Raw genomic sequence first — 18,670 nt, 5'->3', positions numbered from 1 at the left:
GAGTCTGACCTGCACGGAGACCAGACAAGAGTCTCTGAAGACCACTGCTGGATCCACGGTTTCTGCGCCCACCTACCCCCACACTCGCCGCAGATCCCACAGTATAACTTCACCGGAAACGGTTTGTCCAACGGTCACGGCAGCCTGGCAATGCTTCCACCTTGGCTCCCGTCACAGAGCTCTCCATGACTGGAGTAAGAACTTCTCTGTTAGAGAAAGCAAACATTTCCACCTTTGGCAGACTGCCAAGATGACACTTTATTATAGAATTTATGAAGCTACAGTTTAGGAACTTGCAGGTTTTATTAAAATGAATCAAAAAAGAAAGAAAAGGGTAACAATACAACCCCATATCCCAAAACGTTCTAGATATTTTTAGTGCAAGAAATGCTGTCTCACTGAAGCACTTGAGAATTATCATGAAATCCTAGCAAAAAAACGTAATCACCTTAGAAGTGGTAAAAAGAGAAACAACCAGAGAGGCACACAGATTGTGTTTTTTTTTAAAGGATTTTTATACTATATTTAAAAAACCACAAAATAAAAAAGGGATCAATCAACATATATCTCAGAAGTCCTTCCAAGAGTCTCTGTACCCAGCAGCCACACAGGCTGGCTGTCGCCTGTTTCTTCTCCGCTCAGCCGGCAGCTCATGTAAGGGCCATCGAAGATAACTCGTGCTGTAGTTCTTAAAATCAAACTTGTTCCGCCAAATCCAAGACCCTGAACTTATCCAAATTGTAGAAACATGCTTTTACCACCCGTCCACCAAAATACCTCCCATTCAGATCAACAACAGCTAAAAGACAAACAGAAAGACAGTCCGTTAATACAGGTATCCTGAGACACCACAAGAACATGTTTTCATTTGAAGGATTAAGATCACAAATTTGTTTTTGTTCTTTACAGTGGGCTATACAACTTACCTTTAATTGCTGATTCAACCCTCTCAAATTCTAAAAATATTCGTACTGCTTCATCATCAGGGGCACCAGGAATCTGGAAAAGAAATGAAAGTATGATTAAGTAAAGTTATCAAGAGATACAGTTGTATATAAGTTTTCTTCCTTAACTGATCTTTGCCAGAGTTAAGTGTTGCAATTACCATCTTAAATGGAGAAGTCAAGTACCAAGGAAATAAGTATGATTTGTTCATCACCAAAATCCGTCCAATGTCTCCTTATGAGAGGCACCTTGGCAAGTGCAGAAAACACACAGCTAACTAAGCCGGGCAGTCGTTGACCCTGAAGAGGTCCTATGCCGGCTGACGCCTACACAAATCATCAAGCAGTCAACAAACACAACGCGACCCAGAAGACCCAACGCGACCCAGCAGTGAGAGCAGAAACAGACGAACAGATCCCTACTCTAAGTGCCTCTCACGTCGGCTAAATTCCTGTCGGACTCTCCGAGCCCCGCTCCACCTGGGGAAGCAGCACCCCCCCCCCCCCCCCCCCCCGTTAATTCCCAGCACCGCCAACCAGCCGGTCCACGCTGGAACCTTCTCAAGCTCAGCCCACACTGATGTCGTTCATAAAGCTTGCTCTTATGTTTTGTGATCGAATCCCTTTCTCGACTCCTGTGTTCACAGTGACTACTCCAGAGTCCAGCAACTGAATGTTCTCGATTTTTACACGGGCTTGTTTTGTTGTTTCTTCAACTGAACATATCACTGAGTGGGGAACAGGTTTCCTGTCTCCCAAATGTATGTGGGAGGCACTAAATACACACTTGCCAAATGAATGAAACCAAAGGCATGTCCAACTAACTGAACTACGGAGCACACAGCAATCTGTAATCACCAAACTAAACCTCAATCATAAAATGAAACATCTTATTTCTTCACCAAATAAAATTTGAAGCCCTTCTTATCTTTATGGTTAAAATGGTTATAGCCAAGTAAAAGAAGTGCACCTAACCAACATCTGTCACCTTCGGGAGTAACAACACGGTATGTTTCTCACTGCACATCTGGTCTCTATTTAGAGGCAGAAAATATTTGATGATCTATCAGCTGTAACTTGGGTTATAAACATCAAAAAACCCTCTTACTTCAAATATCACACATTTCCCAACTTTGCCATATTTTTCACACTCTTCCTTGGTTTCAGCTTCCAAGTCTTCATCTACCTCTCCCGCACCAACCATGTTCTATAAACAAAAACAAATAAATTCAGGCATCAAGTATAATTTACAAATATACAAATGAGATGAACAAGTAAGTTTCTTTCATGATGGCAAATGTTCTCAACCCCAAATGACACAATGAAAATGTTCACCCTTGTAGTACCCAAAGTTGGTACTTCTTACAAAAATAAAAACATGTATTTATGGTTTTTTTAAACACATTGAATGAAAGCAAATTACAAGCTCATGGCACTTAACAGAGTACAGATGTACACTCTGACTCTGTTTACTCATTTAACTGAAAAATAGTTCTTGGAGCTTATGTCCTACTTTGACTGTTAAGTTGAAAAAGGGTGCCCTACTTGGACAGATGCCCAAGTTAAACATGGCTTACCCACCAATGAGGCAAAAAGAAGTTTTTCAGGTGTGAATAATGAGCATAAGTACATGAATGCATTCATGTTGTAAGAATAACAGGAGAAATAAATACAGCTTTTGAGAAATACGAAATGGAAACACATACTCCCACACACATTAAGCTTCAGTCACAAGAGCACCTATATAAGCAGAATACATACATTAAGCTGAACTTCTAACAATTTCAAATATTTTAGAGCAATTGCTCACTGCAGTCTTAAACACTGTATCTAGCAATAAATAAATAAATAAATAAATAATCATGAAAAAGGAATTTAAAACCTCAGTTTTAGATGGAGTCTATCCAGAAGGATCATTGCAAAAAAATTATTTTCAGTTTTCTTAAACTGTCACTCTATCAGTAGGGTCGAAGGTGTGCAAAGATAGATCAGGGTGGATGACACACAAAAATCAAGGTAGGAAAACAGGTTTCTTCAATGCTGCTTCTTACCCGTAGGAGGACCACTTTGGTAGGACACTTAAGTATTTCAGTTAATGGATTGGAATCCGACTTCTTGGATGCGTCTGTAGCAAAACATTTAAGATGTAAGCGTGTTAAAGCACTGAGTCCGAGTTACGATGACTAATTTCAAGAGTACTTCTCGCTATTTATGTCCTCGGAGTCATCTAGAAGCATTTATGCAATCAGTGTCTGAGCAAAAATGCAGCCTTATCTGTGATGAGAATCTCTGTTTCGCTTTGGTCTAAGCTTTTACTGCAATTCCTACAAGTTTTTGGCTTCCTTAATTACCTGCAACTTTTGTTAGCTCACCTCCTCAGTTCAGGCAGCTGCACAGAGCACTCGGACCACAGCCCTCACAGGTGAGAGGACTGGCAAGGGCAGTGTGGCCAAAGGTCAGCGGCCCGATGGAACAAGCAGTCTGTCAGCCGGCTGACGAATGCCACACACCCCACCGATCAGGGCGACTGCGGGGTTGGGCACGGGCCTGTTAGGCTGACTGGCTGCCAGAAAAGGCATCTTCTTTCTTGAGGAAAGGGAGCTAAACTAAGATACTCAAAATAAACTCGATTCTGCTTAAAATGCAAAGATGATTGGTTCATTCCAATGTGCCCTCAGCACAGAACAGACTGTAATAATCAAATGAAAATAAGACACCGACTAGACATCATCTACCAACAGACTGAAATGACATTAGATCTCACAGAGCAATCAATCTGTAAGAAAATTAGAAATCGCACTTACAATGAAAGAGCAGGAAAAAGAAAAAAACAGAGAACTCTTTCAGGATGGAAATCACCGATATAATCATTGACATACTGTATATGACTCAGTCTTTCATGCTCTAAAAACCTAACTATGATTTTAACCAATTTAACAAGGTCTTCGCCTGATAGAAATAGGCATGAAACCATTTCTTTGAGTGTTTATTTTCTGCCAGAATCTCTCTCACCTTTTCTCCCACGGACCTTCCTACCGCTAGTTTTGTTCTGAACAAATAAAGATGAGCCCCCAGGGGCTCCGTCTACACAACACCAAACTGGGATGCAGCACAATCAGAAAGTCTCCTTTCCGGCGAGGACCAGCCCTGTCACACAGGACCACACGCCCGCCGCTCCCACCCTGGAGGCCCCTCTCGTGGAGGAGACCCACCTTTCTCTGTGGCGTCGCCCACAATGATCTTGCCTCCTCGCTTGCTGGTCTTCTCCACCGACAGTGCGGTGCTCAGCCCTTGCTCGTGCTTGCCGAGACCCTGGCCTTCCCGGAAGCCGTACTTCTGCATGATTTTATGTGCTACCGTGCCACTGGGAGGAAGGAAAAGAGAAGACTGAGTCACCTGCTATAGCACAAACTGATTTTATATCACAGCCATCGCCTCCTAAAAAGAGAAAAGTGTACATTCCACATGGCTTTGACGTGGCCACCTGTAACTACCGACAGGCCATTCAGTGGAAGCTGTGAGATGTTCAGACTGAAAGACACGGAAAAACTAGTGCTGAAATCCTGAACATCCTGAGATTATCTATGAGGTAAGGGAAACACCTGTTTCCTGCGATATTCTCCCAGCATCCCTATTAGAAAACACTAGATGTCTCATGTGCTTCAGACTCTGCATTGCTACACAGTTTATGGCCATGGTTTAGTTAAAAGTGTGCCTGTCAAAAGACAAGGACAAATTTCCCACGACGACGGCGACCACATTTTTCTAAATAGTACAACGGAGTTTCCAATGACAGTCCATAAATGAAAGACCTCTTAGAGATCATCCACTCAGCAGATGAGAACATAAAGACTCTGAGGCTCATACTGGCCGACCAGCTTAAGGCTGGTGAGGAGCAAAGCAAGACACTGAGTCCAGAAATTCTCTCGTCGGTGTTAATGGTGAAGTCAAACTGGAACCTACAGTTCTCGAGTCCCGGGCCGGAGCTCGCTCTCTCTAGTACTCTGCTTTCACACTGCACTTGGAGGTACCTCAGGGGGTCTCGAGGAGGTCCCCCCAGCGACCTCTGCTATTCGGGGCTTGCATCACGACACCGTGTGCCAAGTAAGGGCGCACCTACATCGCCCCCCACAAATCCCATCTGAGCGAGCTGCTCGGAGCCGGAGGGAGGAAGGCTGACGAGCCGTGCCACGCTCTCCCTCCCCCGGGCACATGGTGAACACCTCACCCGCGCTCAAGGGGGAATTCAGCAAAAAGTCCACTTCTCTCACTAGCAGAATAAATCCCAGCTTCACACGTGTCCCCCTCCAGCACACGCTCTGGGGCAGCCCGAAAGAGCCTCCCACACGAGTGGAGAAATGAACCATCTACACTGCCCTGTGCTCACTGAGCCCCGGAGAGGAGACCCCCGTGACCAAAGAGCTGCACTGTAAACTGTATCTGTCTCCAATTTCATAGCCATCGATTAGACCACAGAACACGGCACCAGTCAAGGAGATGGATCCCTCAATCAGAAACTGAAAAGTCTCATGCGGGGCATGAACCGCAGCCTCTCCGCCACCTGCCAGTCACCTCTCCACAGGCTCAGAATCAAAGCGCACGCACGCAGGTGAGGTCATACGGGGGGGATGACCACCGTCACAGCTGCCGTCCCTTCCAAAACACACGACAAGGCCTTAGTGGAGGGCTGCCTCACGTGACCGTTCCTCACAGGAGACACCGGGCGAACAACATGCCTGCTAAGCCCAGGATGGGTTAAAAAACAAATCCAGGGGCACCTGGGTGGCTTAGTCGGTTAAGCCTCCGATTTCGACTCAGGTCATGATCTCACAGTTTGTGGGTTTGACTCCTGCGTCGGGCTCTGTGCTGACAGCTGGGACCCTGGAGCCTGCTACGGATTCTGTGTCTCCCTCTCTCTCTGCCCCTCCCCCGCTCAGTCTCTCTCTCAGAAATAAACATTAAAAAAAAAAAAAAAATCCACGCCCTCCTGAAAGTCAACCTTAAAACTGAATATTATATGCCAGTAGACAAAGTTCTAATTATAGTTAGAATAAATGCTTTAAGCCAAAAGTATAGAACCACAACTTTCAAGCAAATGGTCGTTTTATCAAGAAAAAAATGCAATTCACCCTGTGGACACAGCAGAAGTCAACTCTAACGCACAGGAGCTATTCCGTTTGCAAATGTTCTGAAAACCAATGCAAATAACTATCAGAAGTGTCCCCACCTAGAGAATATGGCGTCCAGTATGGCAATCATCCAAAACCCACATGAGAGGGATTCGTGTGTGGTGTGAGACCCAACGGTGTCGTGCTGGGACGCCCTCCGCAGGACTCCAGCACGGACTCTGAAGAAGGACGCTATGTGACGTCTTCCCCAAACACCCGAGAGCCCTCGTCTTCCACCAAGAGCTGCACCTACTGAAAGCGTGGACGCATTCACCCTGAGTCTTGTCCTTCCCACACCTGCTGGGACAAGAGCACTTGGAACCGTTACCCCATGTTGGCAAGGAAGGAATTGCCAGGTCCGGTCGGAGATCTGGGTCTGTCTTGTTCCTCGTATACCGGGGGAGGGATAGCAGCTTTGGAAGACTGGGAGCGAGGTCTTGAGTCCTCTTCGTAAGGGAAATCTCGGGGTACTATTGAATAAAAATAAAGCAGGTTTACCAAAATGACACCAAAAAATTCTGAAGTGCACTTACGTAGATCAGTTACCTATAAGAAGTAAGAAAAGCCAAATCACTCTCTAGTCGCTACATGACTCTTCAAAATCAGAGGTAGAAAACGATTTTCCCGATTCCAGCTTTGCTCCTTTTGTTTTTACCTCCTCAAAGGCCTTTTTTACATCCTACTGAAACGTCATTCAGCCTTTAACGTGCTCTTAAGTGACAATTTGTGTCTGAAACTTTAAGATTTTCTGTATGTTCCAGGTAGACCCACTTGAGCTTTCTCTAATTCCCATAGCGTTTTGTGTACCTGTCTTAAGCCTCTAATCAGTATTACCACCTCGTTAACCTAGCAAATAATAAATGTCTTTGAGATTTGAGCCTATACGTCAGACCAGTGATTTTCTGATCCTAGTTACACGTAAGAACCAACAAGGAAGCTTTGAAAAGATCTAGATGCTTGGGCCCCACTCCCGGAGACTAGTTTCAAGTAGGGCTTATGGTCTGTCAGGTATTTTCACATAAAAGATGTTCAACAACATTTTCTGAATTCTCTTCTTTAAAAAAATAACATAGTGTATTAAAAAGCACTAGGATGACTGTATTTTCTTGGGATGGTTTAGGTCCGGTCCAACCCAGTGGGCAGGAACGTGATCTAGATGCCGTATCAAAGTCCAATTCCAACCCAAATATTCTAGAACAGAGCACCAGGAGCAAAAATAGTGAGTGGGCATGTTCTGGCAATCTAAGTAAATATGCACAACATGTGTAAGGAAACAGAAAATAATTGCAGAAAAATCTAATTAAGGAAGGCACTGCCACCTTGTGGAAGGTCACGAATTTACCGGCCTCTAAACCACAGAGTATGGAAACTATAGACTGAGCTACATGTATTTTAACCTAACCCCAAGTATGAAACGTGAAGAGAAAACATAACAAATTACTTAAAAGGAGAGCAAAGCATCTCGCTGCACAGAACGCAAGCCTTGGCCCGGCATGAAAGCGCGAGGCAGGAGCAGAAGGGCGGGCGGAGGAGCCAGAGGACGGGTTTCCAGGCCACTTCCCCTGACACTCCGAATACCCGGCCGACTCAAGCTAAGACTCCCCCTGATGGGGCCCGAGGCCGGGATCGGAATAAGAGAGGGCAAGAAACGGATACGTACACTCTTTGTCCTTCTCTACAAGAGAAGTGGGTGGTGCAATGGCCGCTCCGCCCATACCTGCAAGACACGAACCCACTGGTTAAACGAGGGGAGCACCGCAGACGCCCGGCTCGCGACACGCCACGCGCTGTCCTGCACTCCTTCTGCAGGGGAGGGAAGAAGGACATCTAGGACCAAAAAATCACCTGGGCGAAACCCGGACAGACAAAATCATCTTTTTCACAGCAGGCAATCGAGAACGCTAAAATGCAGTTAACGAATGAATTTTAAGGTGAAGGACACGGCCCAGAGAACTAGCAGTTACTTACAAAACAGAAACACAGCTCTACCGAGAGTCTGGTGCCACGAGGCATTTTCACACGTTACCTCATTTAGGTTCAACCAACCGCGGAAGGAGGAATCACTGCTTCCACTTGGCAGATGAGAAAAGGGTCAGAGGAGTTAACGGGCAGAGACAGAACACCCAGCTCCCGCGGCAACGACACTCCCCCACAACGCGGCCCCGTGCCCTCCAGGGTGCCAACCACTGGGGCCAGACACCTACTTGGAAATGTGGGCACTTGGCCATTCCCGCTCCTGTGTCCCGGACAATGACGGACACGACGAACCAAAAACAGACTCTGTATGCTCTCCAGCAACCAGAGAGAGAACACGAACGGAAGACATAAGGAATTTTCATTCGCTATAAGCCCTAATAGATGTGTTACAATTTAATTGCCAATGAAATGATCAAAACAGTAAAACGAGAATTAAAAACTGATTACAAAACACGTTGCACCAGCATGTAATGTTTCACAAAAGAAATTCCTCTATGGCTACTGTACATGCGTCACAATTAACATGTCTGGGCTACACAAAATACTCCTGGAGAAACACGAACCTGAATAAAACTTTGTCATTTCTTCTGAAACACCCATTATCTTTTTTTTTTTTTTTTTTTAATCTCATCACCAAGACCTAAGTGATTACTGAGTGATTCTGAAAAAACCAGCTGTGAGTTCAGTATAAAAAATTCAGGGTGATTACTGGAAATCTGTTATTAATCTGGTTAAAACATGAACGTCAATCTGTTAAAAGCAGTGTGAAGAGTGGATATGACGCCAGCATTTTCCTAATACTAGATTGTATAGCTCTTGTTAATGTTCAAAAAATAGTGTCCTTAACACATAAGTACAGCTCCTTATCTGACGGCAGCCAACGTGTAAGCTGGAAAGATGAGACCGATAAATATTCAACCTATACGCTGATTCTAAACAAGTTTAACGAAAACCAAATATTCGTTACTGAGTCAGGTCATGGATATGGAACGTTTACCACAATGCCTGACGTATAGGGCATACACAGATGTTAACTCTACCCCCACTAGAAAAACAACGCAGTGCCTGACAGTGTTGGGCACGCAGTTACTTGTTTTAAACTGAGGTGTAACTGACACGGGACATCACGGGACTGCCTCGGCACCTGTGCGCTCTGTGAAGTGACCGCCACGGTGAGTCTACTTCACATCCATCACACGGTTACATGTGCTTTCTCGTAAGGAGGACTTCAGATCTACTCTCTCAGCAACTCTAAAATACGCAATATAACTTTACTAACCGCAGCTATGTGGCGCATGGCAGCCCCAGGACTTCTTTATAACTGGAAGTCCGTATCTTTTGACCCTTTCATCCATTTCGCTCCCCCACCCAACCACCCATCTGCTCTCTATGAACTTGGATTTTCGTTGTTGCCTAGTAAACATCCCATAAATACATTTAATTCATATCTGCATTGAAAGATTAAGAATTCTAAATTACAGACTTGTTCCTTTCCAACTCCATTAGTGTTTTACAGTTTGAATTAAACCCTAAAGTAACCTTAGCTGTACACTGGGGAAGACCACGCTTGCCAAACTTCTGGTCATAAAACTGAGTTCATGCACAGGGAAAAATACTGCGGCTTTGTGATAACAGTATTCTCAGGTCTCATGTTAAAGATGACCATATCATAACGGAGGTTTCGGGTAAATGAAGATCTTGCATACGGTGAACAGTGGACCTGTTATATAAGGACTCATTCCCTCCGTGCCTGATTCCTCACCTTTAAAATGGGGATAATCGAGCTGCGAGATGTAAAGCAGATAACCTATGAAAGTGCTTACAAGAGTACCTAGTGTTTGGCAGACAAGTAGAAGATTTAAATTTCTCGCTTAAAAAAAAAAATCTCAACTTGTCAACCAAACTAATCAACCAAACCAAGGAAATGCCAGCAATCACAACATGACGAAGCACCCTATTCTCTCAAGAATGAACACTACTCATCGAGCGATCACTCAGAATGCAGCAGTAACACAAGTGCAAATCTGCTTGTGAAACCTCAGCCACGGAAGGGGCCTCACAAAGTACCTGGTTCGAATTCTTGTCTCCCTGCTCTCCATACGACACTGAAAGAAACCCATGTCCAGGGAAGCTACGGGACTTCCTCAAATTCATGCATGTTAGTTGCAAACGTTCTGGAAACCAGCGCCTGGACTCTGTCTGGTGCTTCGCAGACGTGCTGCAGGTGAGGACGCCATGTGTATACTGGAGGTGTGGCCCAAGCACCCCACCAACAAATGTCGGGAGGCAACCGAGAAGCTCACAGGAGAACATATGTGAAAACAGGATGCAGGTTAAAACTGTTATGAAAACACGGTTGCTCGGATTCCAGAGAGAAACTTACCCAAATCAACGTCAATTCAACTATCAAACTGAACACGAAAAGCAAACAATTTTACCAAGTTTGAAACAGAACATTTCATGACTCACTTCTTTTCCTCCTCTCTCGCTCATAATCTTCGTCTTCATCAGAATCTGGATCTGGTCGCCTCGAAAACCCACTAGCTTCATGTCTGTCCTTACGCCTCCTGCGACAACAAAGGAACCAAATATTCATCACAGATAAACCAATGTATTTTTCAGTTTTTAAAAATACCCTTGTCTATTTTGAGAGGGCGCATGTGCATGCACAAGCGGGGTAGGGGCAGGAAGAGAGGGAGAGAGAATCCCAAGCAGCCTCCACGCTGCCAGCACAAAGCCCAGTGTGGGGCCCCATCTCATGAACTGTGAGAACACGACCTGAGCTGAAGTCAAGAAAGGATCTGAGCCACCCAGGCGCCCCCAGACAAACCAGTTTAGAGACAGGGAGCCCAAGGATGTCACCCTGACTTGCTGTTGTCTAGAAAATATTCAAATCCTCTCTTCCCCACTGAACTATTAGTTTGGGGGAGGGGAGCACATGTACAAATAACTGCTTCAAGACTAAAGTAGCAAAAGTGAAGTGAGAAAAATCAAAAGATAAATTGAACAAATTTAACAGGCACACGAATACAATAAGCAGGAAGGAAAAAGTTTCCTTGATGTTTACCTCTTTCACTTTTAAAGCATTATCAACATAGATAATACTTTAAGAATTTGGATTCTCTAGAACATACTTTCACTTCATGAAATGATTCAATAAATACTGAGAAAAAGTATATTAATCATATATGACTATTGAATAATCAACATTGAGTATTTTCAAAACAAGAAATACAAATAGGGGTGCCTGGGTGGCTCGGTCGGTGAAGCATCTAACTTCAGCTCAGGTCACGATCTCACAGTTCATGAGTTCGAGCCCCATGTTGTTGTCTGTGCTGACAGCTCAGAGCCTGGAGCCTGCTTTGGACTCTGTGTCTCCCTCTCTCTGCCTCTCCCCTACTTGCGTGCACACACGTGCGTGCGCTCTCTCTCTCTCTCTCTCTCTCAAATATAAACATTTAAAAAAAAAAAGAAACACAAATAAATCTTTTACCCATACCTTTACAAAATATAAATAAAAGATGTCATAATTACATCTGGCTCAAAATTAGTTAAAGTTAAGAGTAACATTTTAAGTATTTTATTTTTTAAAGCAAGCTCTACTACCAAAGGTGGGGCTTGAACTCATGACCCTGAGATCAAGAGTCGCAAAATCTACTTACCAAGCCCAGTCACATGCCCCAAACATTTCAAGTATTTTAAATGGTTAAGATCCTAGTACCGTCTTAGCACAGGAAAAAAACTCTATTATTCAACATCAGGCTTTTAAGTTACTTTTCTAACAACTCACACAAAATGTAGACTTCAAGTTTTCTGCATATAGACAGGAAATTTTCTCTAGCGTTTGTTCACAACAACTACAGGCATACCTCGCAGATACTGTGGGTTTGGTTCCAGACCACCGCAATAAAGCAAATATTGCAACAAAGGGAACCAAAAGATGTTTTTGGTTTCCCAGTGCATAGAAAAAGTTACGTTCACGCTACATTGTGGCTATTAAGCATACAACAGCATTATGCCTAAAAAGAAAATGTACGTATCTTAATTAAAAATACCTTATTGCTAAAAAATGCTAACCATCCTCTGAGCTTCCAGTGAGTCATAGTCACTGATCACAGATATAATAATGAAGAAGCCTGAAAGCCTGGGAGAATTACCAAGAACACAGAGACATGAGAGCAGATGCTGTGAGAAAAATGGTGTGATGGACTCGCTCGACACAGAGCTGCCATAAAAACCTCTAATCTGTAAAAAAAACAAAAAAACAAAAAACAAAAAACCACACTGCATCTGCCACCGTATGCCTGGACAAATTCTGACAAACAAATGGATTCCTTCTGATGACTGCTCAGACCAACCATGAAAACTAGCACTAGGGTTCATTCATTCGAATCCCAATCAATATTTCAAATGTAAAATATCCTCGAATCCAAACAAAGCCTTACTTTTCTCTCTCTTCTATTTCTTTTTGTCTTTCCAGCTCCCGCTGTCTCTGCCGTTCTTCTCTTTGGCGCTTTACCACTTTCTCGTAATCATTAGGAAACATAGGATCATATTCATCAGCTAAAGGAATCAAAACTTCTCCTGCAGAAAATCCACTGGGAACAGGATCCTGAGGAAGGTAAAAATGCCAAACTATGCATCATCCTCTTGTTTTAGAATTTCACACGCAGAATTAAGGTCAAAAAACATGAGCATCAGAGGGGCTTTGCCGACCACCCATCTGCCTCGTTTGTTTTAGTGACGAGGAAACAGGTGCCCAAGGAGGGTTAGTGAGTTGGTGCAGCTGCAGGCCTAGCTGTGTAGTAGCAGAGAAGAGGCTCACCTCTCAGTTTACTACCAACTCCAGAACGACCTATGGTGTTTTCCTGGAATTCCTAGACAAGCTGCGCCACCTACAATTTCAGGCAATAGATTTGACTATTTATAATACACAATGAATACTCCTGTCTTAGAACGCCTCTACGAAAACCTGAAGAAAACGATCCGTGGATAACAATCATTCATGTGGTCAATTAATAAACTAACTTTAGATTCTGTACCATGGAAACATGCTATACTGAGACTTCACAAAAAAGGCAGAAAGCATCCTCTTAGGCTTTCTGAAACCCCCTGGAATACACAACCCTTCCCAGTAGGCTGTGCGCCAGGAACCGGGTCTGGCACCGGTGGATGGCATGACCCACCGCATCATTAGTTCTTTTAAGGTCCGCTAAGACCAGGGTCCGATGGTAAACACTTTGCATTTCTCATCTGTACATTTAGAAACTGGGGCTACCCTTTGAGAAAAAAGAGGCAGCCATAAAGAAATTCGAGAAACAAAAGGCGGCCAGCACACAGCTGACCTGGAGACACGTGAGGACAAACAGGGCTTCACCGGAGGCTGGCGGTCCTGATGTTCTGAGCGCTCTAGGCTCCCTAAGCACCGCACTGTCCTGTTAGCTGTCTGAGCTTAACTCTTCCTTAGTATCTGTAACAATCAGATGCCTTCACTGGTCTCCAGAGACCCCGAGCAAGCACAGGTGTCTCTGTGGCCCACTCCGCACCTCCTTCAGGAAGTACACTGCCCCACGCTAGCAAAGGCAGGACGCCTGTTTGTGAAACATATTTTGTATCCGAACACAAAACTGATGTGATACAGAGACTGTGTTTCACTATCAATGGATCTGAATCTCACAATTCCTGTATTACACCATTCAGTCTGATGTTCTGCATCATAAAACAAACATTTCAGTGCTTCCCTACAACGAAGAATCAGGAAACATTATGATCCATTGGATATAACAAGTCAGAAAAACAGGTATAATCAGCTCCCAGGCCTGATCACTGGAAAGTTTACACAAATCTATTTAAGGCAAAGTTCACAAAGGGTAGTTATGACTTGTATTCATATAAAAGACAGTTTAAAAACACAAAGGCATGTGCACAAGACTTCGTCTCAGTTATTATTGAGACCTGAGAGAAACCAACAATCAGCTACTCAACTTATAGAACATTATAACCACAAAGTTTTGGACAGAACAAATTGTCAACAACAAGGTTAATTCTTCGTCATTTCAAAATCTGAAAGCAAACTTTTCCTGTATAAATCCTGCTAAGTTGAACAAGGAGCCATCATTCTCTAAACGCTGTAAGAATAAAGCAGTCTGTTCCATTTTTAAAAATTAAAATGTTAATACCTTAATGCTGGGGAGGGTGGGAAAAACTAAAACACTCACATACTGTAGGTGACGTTGCAGACTCAATACACAGTAACAGTGGGAAAAACTAAAACACTCACATACTGTAGGTGACGTTGCAGACTCAATACACAGTAACAGAAGATAATGAACGACTTTATTAGATGTAGCGAGGAAAAATTAGGTGGATAATTTGTGAGCAAAAAATGTTAAATGACTAAGAATCTCCAGAAACACCTCCATGGGGGATAGTTTTCCTCCTTGACAGACTATCAGCCCGCAGGACCAACATCAGTTCTTCTGGCCAAGAAATCTCAGAACAAAAGCAAATTAGGGGAGATTCCAACCCAAGACAGTTTTGACTGAAACTAAAGAAGAGAGGGGATGGGCAGCTGGGACTGTGTCAGCTTGATTTGGGTTCTAACAGGTGTGGGTGTGGGAGGTGGGCAGGAGCCTTGCTACGAAATAGCAATAATCACGTATTCTGTTTATTAACCTCTTTTGGTCATTCTTCATCAAACAATTTGTGTGCATGGTGCTGTTTAAACTACTGCAGTCATACTACTGGACTGCCATCTGTAGGATAAATGTTAAAGAGCAGTTGGAATTTCTTTTTAAGTTTATTTATTGAGAGCGAGCGAGAGAGAGCGAGCAAACAGGGGAGGAGCAGAAAGAGAGGGAGACAGAGTCCTGAGCAGGCTCCACGCTTAGCATGGAGCCCAACATGGGGCTCAATCCTGTGACCATGAGATCATGACCTGAGCTGAAATCAAGAGACAGATACTCAACTGACTGAGCCACCCAGGCTCCCCAAGAGTGGGTGGAATTTCGACTACAGTTTACGCTGAATTCATTGACCTTTCGTTTTGTACAATTTGAACTATGACTCTGAATGATCCTTTTTCAGATCTTCCTCATCCTCACTAACCCATTTACAGAGGTGACCATATCTGGGTTTTTTTTGTTTCTAAGACTATATGAAATCACTGTGGTAATCAAAGGGTGGTAGATTTAGTCCTTTTCTCTATTTTAATCCACAGTAAGACAAAAAGCACTAACATTCCTCATGACAGCAGAAGTTAGAAACAACGCACGTATCCAGCATTACATAAGCTAAATAAACTACAGGACGCCCATCTGAGGAAACACGGGGAAGCCACAGAAATGATCATGTACTCCTACGCTTTCTAACACAGATGGACAGTCACAATATATAACATGAGAAAAGCACGTCAGGAGGCAGAGAATGGAAAGCTATTCTAAAACATAAAGTTTTTAACTTCTGGACGCTAGGACTGAAGTCACTTGGTTTTTTTCCTGCCTATCTCTGGTTTCTGGTTCTTCTATAATGTACTATCTTTTTTTCAGATCATGTTCACAGTTCAGTTGAAAACGATGCGGGCGAGCCTGTAAGGACCCCCAGAGGAGCCTGGGCTCTGAGGATGCAGACAGCAGGGGACAGGGGGGCGGCTCACCTTCAGGCCAGCCGCCACGTGCGGGGGGGTGTCCACGATCTGCCGGTCGTCTGAAGAGCCACCACGCTTTAGGTCGATCACCGGGGCGAGGACAGTACTCTGTTTTGTTCTCTGGCTCTAAAATCATCGAAAAAGAAAAGAAGTGCACGGAAGCTTCAAATTAAAATTCATACTATTTATAACAAAGCTTTTCGGTCTCTGGAACAAACCTTTCAGATAGGAGAAAAACGATCTTAAAACAACAGCCTTTTAATTCAGTTATCACTATTACCATATACTTTCTGCAGTCTTTTTTTTTAAAAACACAAATTCCATTTTCATAAAAGGTTTATGGTAAACTTGGTCTCTTATCTAAATCTGCACGTGAATTAATAGATGCAAAAAGCTCCACTGACCACAGGAGGGCAAATGTGTAACAGCACATCACACTCATGCCTCGTGTGACTCCCTCACAAGGAAAAGGTATGCTTTTATAGCCTGAGCAAAAGGAACTGTGGATTAGGGGTTTTTCCCTCCCAGTAGAACCTAAATCCTGCCTCTTTTATTATAAACCCATAGAAAAAAAATCAAAATTTTTTTCAATGTTTATTTATTTTCAGTAGACAGAACACAAGCAGGAGAGAAGAGAGAGAGGGAGACACAGAATCCGAGGCAGGCACCAGGCTCTGAGCTGTCAGCACAGAGCCCAATGTGGGGCTCGATCCCACAGGCCATGAGATCATGAGCTGAGCTGAAGTTGGACGCTCAACCGAGTCTTGCTCAACTGAGTCACGCAGGCGCCCAGACAGAAAAAAAATTTTTAAAAGAGAACAATACTCACTCATGTATCATCAACCACTGTTACTATGTTACCATATTTTCTTTACCGTACACCTGTCTTTTGCGCTCAACCATCTGAAAGGAAGTTGGAGCTCCGCGACATTTCCCCTTAATCTCCTAAAATTATGGACATTCTCTTACACAAGCACAGTACTAACACCACACCGAAAAAAATCAACAATCTCCCGTATCATTGCCTATCCAATTCATATCCAGATTTTCCAAGCTGTCCCCTAAAATAACTTTTAAATAGGTGATTTTAGGAGCGCGTGGGTGGCTTAGTCAATTGAGCATCCAACTCATTTTTTTTAACGTTTATTTATTTTTGAGAGAGAGAGGGAGCGGGAGAGGGGCACAGAGGATCTGAAGCAGGCTCCGTGCCGACAGGAGAGAGCCTGAAGTGGGGCTCAAACTAACAAACAGGGAGATCATGACCTGAGCCAAAGTTGGACACTTAACCAACTGAACCACCCAGGCGCCCCAAGCATCCGAGTCTTGATTTCAATTCAGGTCATGATCCCAAGGTTGTGGTATCGAGCCCCGAGTAGGGCTCTCAGCTGAGCATGGAGCCTGCTTGAGATTCTCTCTCCCCCACTCACATGCTCTCTCGCCCTCCTCCTCTGTCCCTCTGCCCTGCTTGCTCGCTTGCTCTCTAATAAATAAAGAGCTGATTTTATCCTGAATCAGGATCAGACCTGGTTCAGAATAAATTTTTAATCTCTCAATTTAGAACAGACTCCGTTCCCTGCTGTCATCATCATCACAAGCAGCAGTGTCGTCTCCTCCTCTTTTTCCCGACACTCTGGTAAAATGCTGCACATTCTGGATGCATCTGAGAACTTCCTGGTGCTCTACACTTCTCTCTGCCCTGTAGCTCCTGACAGCGGAACACTTCACAGGTGAGGGGATGTGCCTCCCTGGCACCCGCCCTGCAGGCTGTCAGTGGTGATAACATCACACGGCCATGGTGGTGACCATCTGGTCCTGTGGTCACAAAGGTTTAATGCCCCCTTCGCAACTGAAAAGTGTTCTATGTTTTCAGTGTTATTACCACAAAAGGCTCAAAAGAAACCACCATCTCTCTTGAATTTAATGGTGCTTATCATCTTAAGCAAACAAATCTGATCGAATCATTAAATACACAATGCACTACGTGAATACCAAAGTTCAAAGGGCAACGGGGGAGATGACCAGAATCCTCTCTTTCCATTATTGTTTCCATTCAATGTGTGTTTTTTTTTTTTTTTTTTTTTAATTTTTTTTTTTTCAATGTTTATTATTTTATTTTTGGGACAGAGAGAGACAGAGCATGAACAGGGGAGGGGCAGAGAGAGAGGGAGACACAGAATCTGAAACAGGCTCCAGGCTCTGAGCCATCAGCCCAGAGCCCGACGCGGGGCTCGAACTCACAGACCGCGAGATCGTGACCTGGCTGAAGTCGGACGCTTAACCGACTGCGTCACCCAGGCGCCCCCAATGTGTGTTTTTCAAGTGGATTTATTTCATCTGTGGAGACACAGATGAAACCCCAGCCCCATCTTTCAGTTGTAGGTAACACCCTTAAAGATTTGGTTAGGCCAACCTAGTGCTGAGGAATTAATTAGCGAATTAAACCTAAGAGAAGTGAGTGAAGTGGTATCTTCACTTTCCTTCAAGAGCAACATACTACTAACTGTACACAGCAATCTCAAAAGATAATAGAAAGTTAGCAGAAACGATTCCACAGGCTACCGTTTATTTTGACCTCTCTTTTGAAAATCTTTCTGAAATCTCAGATTTCCTAGTACCTGAAATTACTGTATTGGAGAAGTAAAAACCTGATAAGCAGAAATTAAACAGACTGAGGCAGACAAGAGGATTTCCAAGAGTCTAGACTTCATCTCACTCTTTACTTTTAATGTGAGTAAAGTAAGGGTACAGAAAAATCAGTATGTGATGAATAAATGTCCTAATATATTTATTTTTTAATTTTTTAAATGTTTTTTATTTATTTTTGAAAGAGAGACAGAATGTGAGTGGGGGAAGGGCAGAGAGAGGGAGACACAGACTGTGAAGCAGGCTCCAGGCTCCGAGCTGTCAGCACAGAGCCCGATGTGGGGCTTGAACTC

At 43.8% G+C, this 18,670-nt stretch overlaps 1 protein-coding gene across 4 annotated transcripts in view; it reads right to left on the bottom strand.

The window, feature by feature from the left end:
• Positions 1-225: 225 nt before the first annotated feature.
• RBM17 (RNA binding motif protein 17) overlaps positions 226-18,670 on the bottom strand; it is a 28,035-nt gene continuing 9,590 nt past the window's right edge. For 3 of the 4 annotated variants that reach the window (XM_043564230.1, XM_043564229.1, XM_043564228.1), the window contains exons 3-12: positions 15,744-15,860; positions 12,535-12,701; positions 10,559-10,656; positions 7,773-7,829; positions 6,441-6,582; positions 4,157-4,308; positions 2,996-3,069; positions 2,053-2,151; positions 927-999; positions 226-799 (exon numbers count right to left, since the gene is read on the bottom strand). In XM_043564230.1, coding sequence (XP_043420165.1) covers positions 696-799; positions 927-999; positions 2,053-2,151; positions 2,996-3,069; positions 4,157-4,308; positions 6,441-6,582; positions 7,773-7,829; positions 10,559-10,656; positions 12,535-12,701; positions 15,744-15,860 — 1,083 coding nt within the window. In that variant the 3' untranslated portion in view covers positions 226-695. The remainder of the gene's footprint in view (positions 800-926; positions 1,000-2,052; positions 2,152-2,995; positions 3,070-4,156; positions 4,309-6,440; positions 6,583-7,772; positions 7,830-10,558; positions 10,657-12,534; positions 12,702-15,743; positions 15,861-18,670) is intronic. The other variant, XM_043564231.1, reaches the window with a different exon arrangement.

Source organism: Prionailurus bengalensis, chromosome B4 (assembly GCF_016509475.1).
Source record: "Prionailurus bengalensis isolate Pbe53 chromosome B4, Fcat_Pben_1.1_paternal_pri, whole genome shotgun sequence".
Lineage (NCBI taxonomy): Eukaryota > Metazoa > Chordata > Mammalia > Carnivora > Felidae > Prionailurus > Prionailurus bengalensis.
This window is presented reverse-complemented; position numbering and strand designations above follow the sequence as displayed.